General features: G+C 46.2%; 1 protein-coding gene across 1 annotated transcript in view; it reads right to left on the reverse strand.

Moving 5' to 3' along the window:
• Positions 1 to 324: 324 nt before the first annotated feature.
• LOC124612556 overlaps positions 325 to 14,728 on the reverse strand; it is a 171,693-nt gene continuing 157,289 nt past the window's right edge. The window contains exon 9 of the mRNA XM_047140830.1: positions 325 to 2,682. Within this exon, the coding sequence (XP_046996786.1) occupies positions 619 to 2,682 (2,064 nt within the window). The 3' untranslated portion in view covers positions 325 to 618. The remainder of the gene's footprint in view (positions 2,683 to 14,728) is intronic.

Raw genomic sequence — 14,728 nt, forward strand, 5'->3', positions numbered from 1 at the left:
CACACACACACAAGTTGTTGAGTCTCTAGTTTCCTACCTCAACTGTTCATTTCATTTGAAGAAATTAAAAAGAAAAGTCTTAGCTCGATTAGAAAACACACACACACATAAAAAACCGTTAATGGTAAGATGATGCTGACCATCATCAGAGAGGGAGAAAAACAAACCGCCATGAAAGGTGAAAATATTTACAGAAAAAAATTACAGTGATGGCACCTAAAATTTAACATTCCCTGTCTGCCCCTTCTGACAAAGGAAACATTTGAAAGAAGATAATTCATCACTTATGTAGTGGTAGTGTGTGTAGGGGGGGGGGGGGGGGGGGGAGAGAGGGAGAGAGAGCGCACACAGGGGGGTTGGGGGGAATATATATTATCCGGTTTAATTGATTTCAAATACTGGGACCTTTGTGCTCCAGTGCTGATACCATTCATTTAATGTAATAATTTTCTTTGTTTGGAAACATTATCTTGAAAAACAGCAACTTACATTATCACAGCTATTAACAGAATAATATACATAGAGGTTGGTTCCCCTTGCACACTGAAATGTCCTTATTTCGCACATTTCCAATGTATTATGCAACAAAATACCGTCCTGTTTTGTGCTGAAGCTTTCCTAGACTGTGCAGCACAGATGCTTAGGTTTTTTCCTTATACGTCCACTAGTTTTATTCTGCTTACACACATTGGTATCAGTTTTTTGTACAACAACAACTGGTTTGCATAAATACAGATTATTTACCAGGTTCAAAACTTCGACAGCTGCTTCGCTAGTTTCCATTTTCATATTTACATGCTCTGGAGTTTTTTGATTGTCGAAAGGAACATAATTCCCCAATTCTGTCCGCTCAAAAAGCTCACCACAATTGAGGCATAATTCTACAGTAGTATCCAAACCACAATAGCTGCATTTACATTTCTGCAACGGTAAGTTTACATAAAATGATATACTATGCTTGTGTCCCGGTAACCATATGTCGCGCAGAAGTATCTCAATGCTTCTTGATGAGGTATATTGATGGCTGTGAAATTTAGAAAGAGCTGAGCAGTATTTTTCTACTGTTGAGTAAAACCCTTCAACTGATTCTTCTTCATCAACATGAAAATAAAAGCAGTGCTGTCTGTCACAAATATTGCTTCTATCCTTTACATCTGATTTAATGTTATGAATTATGTCAATTAACTGTCTACGAGGAGTTATTCTTTTTGCTTGAGAGCTCATCACAGTATAGGAAGCAGATACACCCTGGAATTTAACCGAAGGAGGGCACTTACAGTGAGAAAACGCAGATGAAATGGATTCTGTTGTTTCTGGGGAAAGACATGTACATTTTAAAAAGTTGTATGCATGAGAAAGTGTCATTTTATTTGAATTAACAACACAATCACTAGGGGAAGTTGCATGCAGTTTGTCTCTTTCAGAAATTTTGAATCTCAGAGACTGATTTGCCATACTAGGTTGATTGCTGAAACTTGGGCAGGCTTTCTGAGCTGCATTAAATGCCATTAATTGAAGGAAAGATTTAATCAAATCACCTTCTCCATTTGATGATGCCTGTGAGTTTGGTGACATATTGTGTAATTTACAGTCAGTTAATCTTGGCAGACAATCAGCATTAACATAAAGTTCCGTTGTGAAGAATACTTGTATTTTGGAACACGATAACAATTTCCCAACATTCACTCTCACAGGATTAGCAATTACATATGTCTTACTGTGAACTGATGGTACAACAGGGTCTGGAGGCACGATCTTTTCAGATGACATTTTCCAGTGAAAATTTTGAGGTCTACAGTTCTGAGACCTGTTTACATTGTTACAGTCATTCTTACCTAAACCTTCAAATACTGATGAATAACTTTCTGTCAAAGATCCAGCAGTGCTTGTATTAGAACAATTTTCAAATCTGTCTAATGTGTTGCAGCTATCTGAAGCAGTTGTGACTGTTCTTGATATTGATTTTAGTGGGATTTCATGTAAAGAAAAATCCTGTGAGCAAGTAGAAATATAACACTCAGGATACACTGAAGATGACAATTTTGTTTGCTCTATGGCCTTGTCAACTCCTTGCTGTATCAAAGTTGTACGAAGCGCACGGATTGAAGGAATGGTTTGAAGTTCTTTCAAAGATGCCAATTTCATGGCAGCATTCAACAAGACCTCTTTCGGTGATACATCAGCAGTCTTGCTGGTAATGGGTTTTGCTAAAGAATGCTGAGCAACTTTCAATTCACTGTTAATTTGTAAATGACTGCGACAACCAGAGGCAGTATCTAGTGCATTATCCCTCTCAAACAGACCAGGGCCACTGCTGCAACCAATATTGTCCTTTTGCTTTACTGAATTCGTAGCACTAAAATGTGGTGATCTATAATACGAAACACTGGGTATACAAATTTCATCATAGTGAACTTGGACAGGTCTCTTTACCCTTCCTAAATGCATTTCTTCTTCCATAGAAGAGCACCTTGGTTTGACAATGCCAGAAAAATCATCTCCAAAACTTAATATGTGTACTACACCATTAGTTTCTACTTCGTATTTGTCCTTGTCTTTTAGTAAGTTTTCACTTGTTGGTGTGCATTTGTACATGCCATTATCTCCTTTCACCATATATCTTAATTTTTCAGCATTTTCTGCATCCAAAGGTTGATAATTTCTGTTATCAATCGATCCAACCTGTTGGGAAAAGAAGCAGTGTGTTACACATATCTAAATAAAACGTCTATATATAACTTCTGTATACTACTTCCACATAAAACTTATAATTATATGGCTTGAAGATACAGTGTGTTGTTACAAAATACAATGTACAATTCTACATCTACATCTACATTTATACTCTGCAAGCCACCCAACGGTGTGTAGCGGAGGGCACTTTATGTGCCACTGTCATTACCTCCCTTTCCTGTTCCAGTCGCGTACGGTTCGCGGGAAGAACGACTGCCGGAAAGCTTCCGTGCGCGCTCGAATCCCTCTAATTCTACATTTGTGATCTCCTCGGGAGGTATAAGTAGGGGGAAGCAATATATTCGATACCTCATCCAGAAACGCACCCTCTCGAAACCTGGCGAGCAAGCTACACCGCGATGCAGAGCGCCTCTCTTGCAGAGTCTGCCACTTGAGTTTGCTAAACATCTCCGTAACGCTATCCGGTTAACAAATAACCCTGTGACGAAATGCGCTGCTCTTCTTTGGATCTTCTCTATCTCCTCCGTCGACCCGATCTGGTACGGATCCCACACTGATGAGCAATACTGAAGTATAGGTCGAACGAGTGTTTTGTAAGCCACCTCCTTTGTTGATGGACTACATTTTCTATGGACTCTCCCAATGAATCTCAACCTGGTACCCGCCTTACCAACAATTAATTTTATATGATCATTCCACTTCAAATCGTTCCGCACGCATACTCCCAGATATTTTACAGAAGTAACTGCTGCCAGTGTTTGTTCCGCTATCATATAATCATACAATAAAGGATCCTTCTTTCTATGTATTCGCAATACATTACATTTGTCTATGTTAAGAGTCAGTTGCCACTCCCTGCACCAAGTGCCTATCCGCTGCAGATCTTCCTGCATTTCGCTACAATTTTCTAATGCTGCAACTTCTCTGTATACTACAGCATCATCCGCGAAAAGCCGCATGGAACTTCCGACACTATCTACTAGGTCATTTATATATATTGTGAAAAGTAATGGTCCCATAACACTCCCCTGTGGCACGCCAGAGGTTACTTTAACATCTGTAGATGTCTCTCCATTGATAACAACATGCTGTGTTCTGTTTGCTAAAAATTCTTCAATCCAGCCACACAGCTGGTCTGATATTCAGTAGGCTCTTACTTTGTTTATCAGGCGACAGTGCGGAACTGTATCGAACGCCTTCTGGAAGTCAAGGAAAATAGCATCTACCTGGGAGCCTGTATCTAATATTTTCTGGGTCTCATGAACAAATAAAGCGAGTTGGGTCTCACATGATCGCTGTTTCCAGAACCCATGTTGATTCCTACAGAGTAGATTCTGGCTTTCCAAAAACGACATGATTCTCGAGCAAAAAACATGTTCTAAAATTCTACACCAGATCGATGTCAGAGATATAGGTCTATAGTTTTGCGCATCTGCTCGACGACCCTTCTTGAAGACTGGGACTACCTGTGCTCTTTTCCAATCATATGGAACCTTCCGCTCCTCTAGAGACTTGTGGTACACGGCTGTTAGAAGGGGGGCAAGTTCTTTCGCGTACTCTGTGTAGAATCGAATTGGTATCCCGTCAGGTCCAGTGGACTTTCCTCTGTTGAGTGATTCCAGTTGCTTTTCTATTCCTTGGACACTTATTTCGATGTCAGCCATTTTTCCGTTTGTGCGAGGATTTAGAGAAGGAACTGCAGTGCGGTCTTCCTCTGTGAAACAGCTTTGGAAAAAGGTGTTTAGTATTTCAGCTTTACGCGTGTCATCCTCTGTTTCAATGCCATCATCATCCCGGCGTGTCTGGATATGCTGTTTCGAGCCACTTACTGATTTAACGTAAGACCAGAACTTCCTAGGATTTTCTGTCAAGTCGGTACATAGAATTTTACTTTCGAATTCACTGAACACTTTACGCATAGTCCTCCTTACGCTAACTTTGACATCGTTTAGCTTCTGTTTGTCTGAGAGGTTTTGGCTGCGTTTAAACTTGCAGTGAAGCTCTCTTTGCTTTCGCAGTAGTTTCCTAACTTTGTTGTTGAACCACTGTGGGTTTTTCCCATCCCTCACACTTTTACTCGGCACGTACCTGTCTAAAAAGCATTTTACGATTGCCTTGAACTTTTTCCATAAACACTTAACATTGTCAGTGTCGGAACAGAAATTTTCGTTTTGATCTGTTAGGTAGTTTGAAATCTGCCTTCTATTACTCTTGCTAAACAGATAAACCTTCCTCCCTTTTTTTATATTCCTATTAACTTCCATATTCAGAGATGCTGCAACGGCCTTGTGATCACTGATTCCCTGTTCTGCACTTACAGAGTCGAAAAGTTCGGGTCTGTTTGTTATCAGTAGGTCCAAGATGTTATCTCCACGAGTCGGTTCTCTGTTTAATTGCTTGAGGTAATTTTCGGATAGTGCACTCAGTATAATGTCACTCGATGCTCTGTCCCTACCACCCGTCCTAAACATCTGAGTGTCCCAGTCTATATCTGGTAAATTGAAATCTCCACCTACGACTACAACGTGCTGAGAAAATTTATGTGAAATGTATTCCGAATTTTCTCTCAGTTGTTCTGCCACTAATGCTGCTGAGTCGGGAGATCGGTAAAAGGAGCCAATTATTAACCTAGCTCGGTTGTTGAGTATAACTTCCATCCATAATAATTCACAGGAACTATCCACTTCTACTTCACTACAGGATAAACTACTACTAACAGCGACAAACATGCCACCACTGGTCGCATGCAATCTATCCTTTCTAAACACCGCCTGTGCCTTTGTAAAAATTTCGGCAGAATGTATCCTCTGGCTTCAGCCAGCTTTCTGTACCTATAACGATTTCAGATTCGGTGCTTTCTATCAGCACTTGAAGTTCCGGTACTTTACCAATGCAGCTTCGACAGTTTACAATTACAATAACGATTGCTGCTTGGTCCCCGCATTTCCTGACTTTGTCCCGCACCCTTTGAGGCTGTTACCCTTTCTGTACTTGCCCGAGGCCATCTAACCTAAAAAACCGCCCAGTCCACGCCACACAACCCCTGCTACCTGTGTAGCCGCTTGCTGCATGTAGTGGACTCCTGACCTATCCAGCGGAACCCGAAACCCCACCACCCTATGGCGCAAGTCGAGGAATCTGCAGCCCACACGGTCGCAGAACCGTCTCAGTCTCTGATTCAGACACTCCACTCGGCACCAAAGGTCCGCAGTCAGTCCTGTCAACGATGCTGCAGATGGTGAGCTCTGCTTTCATCCCGCTAGCGAGACTGGCAGTCTTCACCAAATCAGACAGCTGCCGGAAGCCAGAGAGGATTTCCTCTGATCCATAGCGACACACATCATTGGTGCCGACATGAGCGACCACCTGCAGATGGGTGCACCCTGTACCCTTCATGGCATCCGGAAGGACCCTTCCCACATCTGGAATGACTCCCCCCGGTATGTACACGGAGTGCACATTGGTTTTCTTCCCCTCTCTTGTTGCCATATTCCTAAGGGGCCCCATTACGCGCCTGACGTTGGAGCTCCCAACTACCAGTAAGCCCACCCTCTGCGACTGCCCGGATCTTTGCATATTTACAAACATATACAGGTTTAGACCTCAATCTATGAGTAACATCAGTATTATTACAGGTGTATGTCCAGTGTACTTAACCACTCCACAGATTCCTCACTGGCCTGATCGATATCCTCCAATGAACCACTGAACCTTCGAAGTGGTCAGTCCATAACAATGTGGCTGATGGTCTGAGGCACGTCTGCACAGTTGCAGAAAGGGCTATCAGCAATCTTCCACTTGAGCTTCCAAAACTGACATCTGCCATGTTGGGTTCTTATCCAGTTAAGTGAAGTCCAGATTTTCCTGGGTTGGTTGAAACCCGTAGGTTGCTTGGTTCGGAGATTTCAGCCTAAGATCTTCATGTACACAGTCTTCATGTATTGGCAAGACAGAGTTGTCACAGTGCTTATGATTCTTTCTTCAGTGCTAATGCTCTTCGGAGATGAGGAAGTGGAATGTTAGGAAGTACCGGAAGCCACTTCAGAGGAGTAGACTGGATATACGAGGTGCGGCTAGAAAAAAACCGGACTGATGCTGGAAAAAACATTTATTTACAATTATTTACAATTTCATGTTATCTCCTTCAATGTACTCTCCTCCTCGGTCTCTACACCGCTCCATACGAATTTTCCACTGTTCATAGCAATGCTGCAGATCATTTTCGGTAAGTCCATACATTACTTCCGTCGCTTTTTCTTTTACTGCTTCAACAGTCTCAAATCTAGTTCCTTTCAAAGCTGACTTGACTTTAGAGAAAAGAAAAAAGTCACAGGGGGCCAAATCAGGTGAGTAGGGTGGATGATCTAAGATGGGAATGTTGTGTTTTGCCAAAAACGTCTTCACTGACAACGCTCTGTGGGCTGGGGCATTGTCTTGGTGAAGGATCCATGACTTTTTTCTCCACAAATCGTTCCGTTTTCTCCGTACTCGCTCACGTAGGGTAGCCAGGACGCTAATGTAGTAATGCTGATTCACTGTTTGTCCCTCTGGTACCCAATCAATGTGCACAATCCCTTTGATGTCAAAAAAAAAAACAATCATCATTGCCTTGAATTTCGATTTTGACATTCGTGCTTTTTTTTGTCGTGGAGAACCAGGAGTTTTCCAACGCATCGATTGGCGTTTAGTTTCGGGATCGTAAGTAAAAAACCACGATTCATCGCAAGTAATAACATTTTGTAAGAAGGTGGGATCACTTTCAATGTTTTCCAGGCTGTCAGAACAAATCATTCTTCGGCGTTCCTTCTGTTCAATTGTGAGACACTTTGGAACCATTTTTGAACACACTTTGTTGATGTTGAAACTTTCATGAAGAATCTGCCTAACACTTTCCTTGTCAACTCCTGTTAACTCAGACACTGCTCCGATTGTTAAACGGCGATCTTGTCGAACAAGTTTACTGATTTTTTCAATGTTTGCATCAGTTTTTGTTGACAATGGTCTGCCAGTGCGAGTGTCATCACTGGTGTCTTCGCGGCCATCTTTAAATCGTTTAAACCACTCAAACACTTGTGTTCGCGATAAACAATCATCGCCGTTCACTTGTTGTAACATTACAAACGTTTCACTTGCAGATTTTCCTAGTCTGAAACAAAATTTGATGTTAACACGCTGTTCTTTCTGTACACTCAACATTTTCCGAAGCACAGACAAAACGTCAACTACTTAAAACAGACGCCACGGGCAGACTGAGTGCAGGAGGCAGATGAAACTCGAGCAGCAGGCGGAGCGAGAGTCACGTGACAGGCCACGCGACTTTCAGCCTTATTGCATTCGTTTTATTGTTTCACCAGTACTAGTCCGGTTTTTTTCTAGCCACACCTCATAATCCTCATAGTGTCATTCAGCTGGACATCTACCTTCTTTATATCGGTACTGTTAAGCCATACTGGACTGCAGTATTCAGCTACTACCACTAGGCCAAGTGCTATAGTTCTGAGAGTAGATGCAGAGGGACCCCAGCCTGTTCCTGTTAGTTTGTGTAGGATGTTGTTACGGCTTTTGATTTTAGCAGATGTTTTGCTTAGATGTGCACTGTAGGTCAAGGATTAATGCAAGATGACTCCTAGATATTTAGGGTGAGGATTGAACTTCAGCAGGTCCACGATATTGAACTTCAGGAATATAGTTGGCTTGTCTGTTGCTCAGATGGAAGCTGCTGACCTCTGTTTTCGTTGTGTTTGGTTTCAGTCTCCAAGTTTTGAAGAACTTGTCGAGTCTTTAAATATCTTCTGTGAGCGTAGTTTCTGATGCTGCGAAGTCACTGGATTGGGCTGTCAATGCAAGATTTTTTTTTTCTGTTTAGGGCGCTCAACTACTAAGGTCATTAGCACCCAGTCACAAATGTAAGTCTAATAGCGTAGAAAAAAACGCAATGGGGCAACACCAGAAAGTAATTACAAAGACGCAGATAAACAAAATAAAAGAGTTAGATTGTTTTGGACAAGCCCGTCAATGTAATAAAATGAAGGATACAAGCAGCTGCTCGAGCGTCATCAGCTAAAAGTTCCTGTAAGGTAGACGGCAGACACAGGACAACAAGAGAGTGGATAAAACGGGGACAGGGCAATAAAATATGGCGCACCGTCAATGGATGACCACAGGGGCACTGCGGGGCGGGGTCACCGGACAACAGGTAGCGGTGGCAAAATCGGCAATGCCCAATCTGCAACTCGGCCAAAACGACCTCCTCTCGCCGGGAAGGCCGTGAGGAGGTCGTCCAAACCGTCAGGATCGGTTTGATGGCCCTAAGCTTATTTTCATGGAGAGAGGACCAAGCCTCATGCCACAATGATGAAACACACTGAAAAAGAACCCAACCAACATCACTGGATGGGACACAAAAGGAAGCTGCCCGAGGCAGGAGGACAGCAGCCTTGGCCGCAGCATCAGCAGCTTCATTCCCAGACACACTAACGTGGCCAGGAATCCACAAAAAAGGACACGAGTGCCGGTATCAGCTAGCGACTCAAGGGACCGTTGAATTCGTTGCACGAGAGGGTGGGTCGAATATGGGTCACGGAGACTCTGAATGGTGCTCAAAGAATCAGAGCAGATGGAATAGGGAGAATGACGATGGCGGCGGATATACTGAACAGCCTGATAGAGAGCAAAAAGCTCAGCTATAAAGCTTGAACACTGGTCAAGGAGCCGGTACTGAAAGGTATCATCTCTGATGACAAAGGCACATCCGACGCCAGCAGTAAACTTGGAGCAATCTGTGTAAATAAAGACTTTATTAGCGAGCCTCGAACGAAGTTCGACAAACCTTGAGCGGTATATTGAATCCGCGGTCCTCTCCTTTGGGAGCAACTGAGTTCAAGGTGAACGCGTACCTGAGCCTGGAGCCCAGGTGGTGTCATGCTCTCACCAACTCGAAAAGTCACAGGGAGGGTAAAATCAAGTTGCTGAAGCAGGCAACGAAAACGAACTCCAGGAGGTAACAGAGCAGAGACATACAGCGCGTATTGGTGGTTGAGAGAGTCATCAAAGAAGGAGAAATATGACGGGTGGTTGAGCATTGACATCAGCCGACAGGCGTACCGAAAAAGCAACATATCGCGCCGCTAGTTTAGCGGTAATTCGGCAGCTTCGGCATACAGACTCTCAACAGGGCTGGTGCAGAATGCTCCAGTCACCAGACGTAACCTCCGATGGTGGATAGAGTTTAGACGATGTAAGATGGACGGCCGGGCAGAAGAGTAGACGAAGCTCCCATAGTCCAGCTTTGATCTGACAATGGACCGATATAAGTGAAGCAGGACCAATCAATCTGCTCCCCATGATGTACCGCTGAGAACGCGGAGGACATTTAGGGAATGGGTACAACGAGCATCCAAGTAAGACACATGTGGAGACCAGCAAAGTTTCCTGTCAAATGTAAGACCTAAAAATTTTGTTGTCTCCATGAATGGGAGAGCAACGGGACCAAGATGTAAGGATGGTGGAAGAAACTGTTTGTAATGCCAGAAGTTCATACAGATCGTTTTCTCACCAGAAAAACGGAAACCGTTAGCGACACTCCAGGAATATAGACGGTTGAGACAACGCTGAAGACAGCGCTCCAGGAGACACGTTCTCTGAGTGCTGCAGTAGATCGTAAAGTCGTCCACGAAAAGGGAGCCTGAAACGTCAGCTGGAAGGCAATCCATTATTGGACTGATAGCTATGGCAGAAAGGGCCATGCTCAAAACGGAGCCCTGGGGCACCCCATTCTCCTGGCGAAAGGCATCTGACAAAACAGAACCCACACGTATCCGGAACATTCGATACATTAAAAATGCATTAATAAAAAGAGGGAGGTGACCACAAAGGCCCCAAGTGTGCATGGTGCGGAGAATGACCGCCCTCCAACAGATGTCTAAGCCTTCTCCAGATCGAAGAACACAGCCACCGTCTGGCGCTTACGCAAAAAGTTGTTCATAATGAAGGTCGACAAGGTAACTATGTGGTCAACAGCAGTGCAGCGCCTACGAAAGCCACATTGGACATCGTTAAGGAGGCATCAAGATTAAAGGAGCCAAACCAATCGAGAATTTACCATGCGCTCCATCACCTTGCAGATGCAGCTGGTAAGGGAGATGGGGCGATAACTGGAAGGAAGGTGTTTGTCATTTCCTGGTTTGGGTATGGGAACAACAATTGCTTCACACCAGCGTGTGCGAACGTGACCTTCAGTCTAGATGCAATTATAGGCGCGAAGAAGTAAGCCTTTACCTGCAGGAGAGAGGTTCTTCAGCATCTGACTATGGATACCACTGGGCCCCGGAGCAGAAGGGATTCGGACCGGGCGAGTGCATTTTCGAGTTCCCACACGGTGAAGGCGGCATTGTAACTTTCACGATGCAAAGACCGGAAAGAAGATGGCCGTGCCTCCTCTGCTTGTTTTCGGGGGAGGAAGGCAGGGTGGTAATGGGCAGAGCTCGAAACCACTGCGAAAAAGCGGCCGAAGGCATTCGAGACATCCTCAGGATCCACAAGGACTTCATTCGCTACAGTCAAGCCAGAAATCGGGTAGTGGACCTTGGTGCCAGATAGCCGGCACAGGCCACCCCAGACAACTGAAGAAGGAGTAAAACTGTTGAATGACCTGGTGAAAGCCACCCAGCTAGCCTTTTTGCTTTCTTTGATAACCCGACGACATTGTGCACGGAGTCGTTTGTAACTGATACAGTTCGCCATCATAGGGTGGCGTTGGAAGGTGCGTAGAGCACGTCGCCGAGCACGAATACGTTGCTTCATGCTGTAGTCCACCAGGGGACTGGGACTCGACGTGGAGAAGAGGAAGTACGAGGGATGGAATATTCAGCAGCAGTGAGAATAACGTCCGTGAGGTATGCGACCTGACTATCGCAGCTGGAGAAGTTTTGATCATGGAAGGCCACCAGGGAGGTGAAAAGCCCCCAGTCGGCTTTGGAGATGTTCCAGCTAGTGGAACATGGAGAAGGGGTGTGATGCAGGAGATGGATTACGCAGAGGAAATGGTCGCTCGAGAATGTGTCAGACAGAGCATACCACTTGAACCGACGTGCAAGTTGGATAGTGGATATTGAGAGGTCCAAGTGGGAATAGGTATGCATTGTGTCAAAAGAAAGGTAGGTGCACCAGTATTTAAGCAGACTAGATTGAAGTGGTTGAAAAGGTCTGCCAAGAGGGAGCCTCTCGCGCAGGATGCTGGAGAGCCCCAAAGGGGATGGTGGTCATTAAAGTCTCCAATCAACAAAAATTGTGTAGGAAGCTGAGCAATCAGTTGTATCATGTCTGCCCTAGTAAAGGCAGATGATGATGGAGTGTAAACAGTACAAATGGAAAATGTGAAAGTGGGAGAGTAATTCGGATGGTAACTGCCTGCAGATCTGTGTGCAATGTGGTTGGTTGGTTGGTTTGGGGGATGAAAGGGACCAGACTGCCATGGTCATCGGTCCCTTTTTCCAAAGACAAAGAACACCCACAGAGAATAAAAAAAGAGGAACAGAAGAGATCACAGACGATACAGAACAAGAGAGACGGAGACAAGGACAAGACAAAACGAACTAAAACCACACAGAGTGTGACGGTGGTTGGCCGACCATAGAAATAAATAAGGAAAAGCCAACCACTTAGAAACACATTAAAAAACCAGTGGAAAATCATAGGCCAAAGGCCAGAGTCAACACAAAACAATAAAATAAAACAGAAACACTCAGAGTAAATGATAAAATCCCCCTGCCCGAAGAAAACGTAAAACTAAGTCAGCCATAGTGGAGTCGTCTGTTAAAAGGGCAGGGAGCGTAGCAGGCAGCGCAAATGTCTGCCTGACCACTGCTAAAAGGGGGCAGGCCAGCAAAATGTGGGCCACTGTCAAAGCTGCCCCACAGCGACAGAGAGGAGGGTCCTCCCGGCGCAGTAAAAAACTGTGTGTCAGCCGGGAGTGGCCAATGCGGAGCCGGCAAAGAACTACTGAGTCCCTGCGAGTGGCTCGCAGAGATGACCGCCACACAGCCGTCGTCTCCTTGACAGCACGGAGTTTATTGCGCATTGGCAGTTCGCGCCATTCATCGTCCCATAGCGCCAAGATTTTGCGGCGGAAGACTGCCCGCAAATCAGTCTCTGGGAGGCCAACGTCCAGAGATGGCTGACTGGTGGCCTCTTTCGCCAGGCGGTCAACATGTTCGTTACCCGGGATACCGACATGACCGGGGGTCCACACAAAGACCACAGAGCGGCCGCAACAGGCGAGAGTATGCAGAGACTCGTGGATAGCCATTACCAAACGAGAACGAGGGAAACACTGGTCGAGAGCTCGTAAACCGCTCAGGGAATCGCTACAGATAACGAAGGACTCGCCTGAGCAGGAGCGGATATACTCTAGGGCACGAAAGATGGCGACCAGTTCAGCAGTGTAAACGCTGCAGCCATCCGGCAAGGAACGTTGTTCGGAAAGGTCCCCTAGAGTGAGCGCATATCCGACACGACCAGCAACCATCGAACCGTCAGTGTAAACAACACCAGAGCCCTGATACGTGGCCAGGATAGAATAAAAGCGGCGGCGGAAGGCCTCTGGAGGGACTGAGTCCTTAGGGCCCTGTGCCAAGTCGAGCCGAAGGCTAGGGCGACGAACACACCATGGGGGTGTATGCAAAGTAGCCCGGAAAGGAGGTGGAACAGTGAAACCCTGGAGCCCGGAGAGAAGCTCCTTGACGCGGACCGCTATTGTACAACCAGACCGGGGCCGACGTTCTGGCATACGGACGACCGACCGCGGGAACAGGAGACGATAGTTTGGATGCCCGGGCGAGCTGAGAACATGGGCAGCATAAGCGGCCAGCAAACGTTGGCGTCGGAACCGCAGCGGAGGTACACCTGCCTCCACTAGTACGCTGTCCACAGGGCTGGTGCGGAAAGCACCAGTGGCAAGGCGTATCCCGCTGTGGAGAATCGGGTCCAGCACCCGTAACGCAGATGGGGATGCTGAGCCATAAGCCAGGCTCCCATAATCCAGACGGGACTGGATTAACGCCTGGTAGAGCCGCAACAGTGTAGAGCGGTCGGCGCCCCAATGGGTGTTGCTCAAGCATCGCAGAGCGTTTAGATGCCGCCAACACGTCTGTTTCAGCTGCCGGATATGAGGCAGCCAAGTCAACCGGGCATCGAAAACCACCCCCAAAAACCTGTGGGTCTCCACCACAGCAAGGAGTTCGTCGGCAAGATAAAGCCGCGGCTCAGGATGGACTGTTCGGCACCGGCAGAAATGCATAACGCAGGTCTTGGCTGCCGAAAACTGAAACCCATGCGCTACAGCCCAAGACTGCGCCTTACGGATAGCGCCCTGTAGCTGACGTTCAACAGCTGCAATGCCAGTAGAGCTGTAATAAAGGCAGAAGTCGTCAGCATACAGGGAAGCGGAGACAGAATTTCCCACGGCCGCAGCAAGCCCGTTAATGGCTATTAAAAACAGACAGACACTTAAAACAGAGCCCTGTGGCACACCGTTCTCCTGGACGTGGGAGGAACTATACGAGGCCGCGACTTGCACGCGGAAGGTACGACACGACAGAAAATTGCGGATAAAAATCGCCAGAGGACCCCGAAGACCCCATCCATGGAGCGTAGAAAGAATGTGATGACGCCACGTCGTATCGTACGCCTTCCGCATGTCGAAAAAGACAGCGACCAGGTGCTGACGGCGGGAAAAGGCAGTACGGATGGCCGACTCCAGGCTCACCAGATTGTCGGTGGCGGAGCGGCCTTTACGGAACCCACCCTGAGACGGAGCCAGAAGGCCCCGAGACTCCAGTACCCAATGCAAGCGCCGGCTCACCATCCGTTCAAGCAACTTGCAAAGAACGTTGGTGAGGCTAATGGGACGGTAGCTGTCCACCTCCAGAGGGTTCTTTCCAGGTTTCAAAACGGGGATGACAATGCCTTCCCGCCATTGCGACGGAAACTCCCCCTCGACCCAAAGACGGTTGTAAAGATCGAGAAGGCGCCGCTG

This window comes from Schistocerca americana, chromosome 4, assembly GCF_021461395.2.
Source record: "Schistocerca americana isolate TAMUIC-IGC-003095 chromosome 4, iqSchAmer2.1, whole genome shotgun sequence".
In the NCBI taxonomy this organism is placed as follows: Eukaryota; Metazoa; Arthropoda; class Insecta; order Orthoptera; family Acrididae; genus Schistocerca; species Schistocerca americana.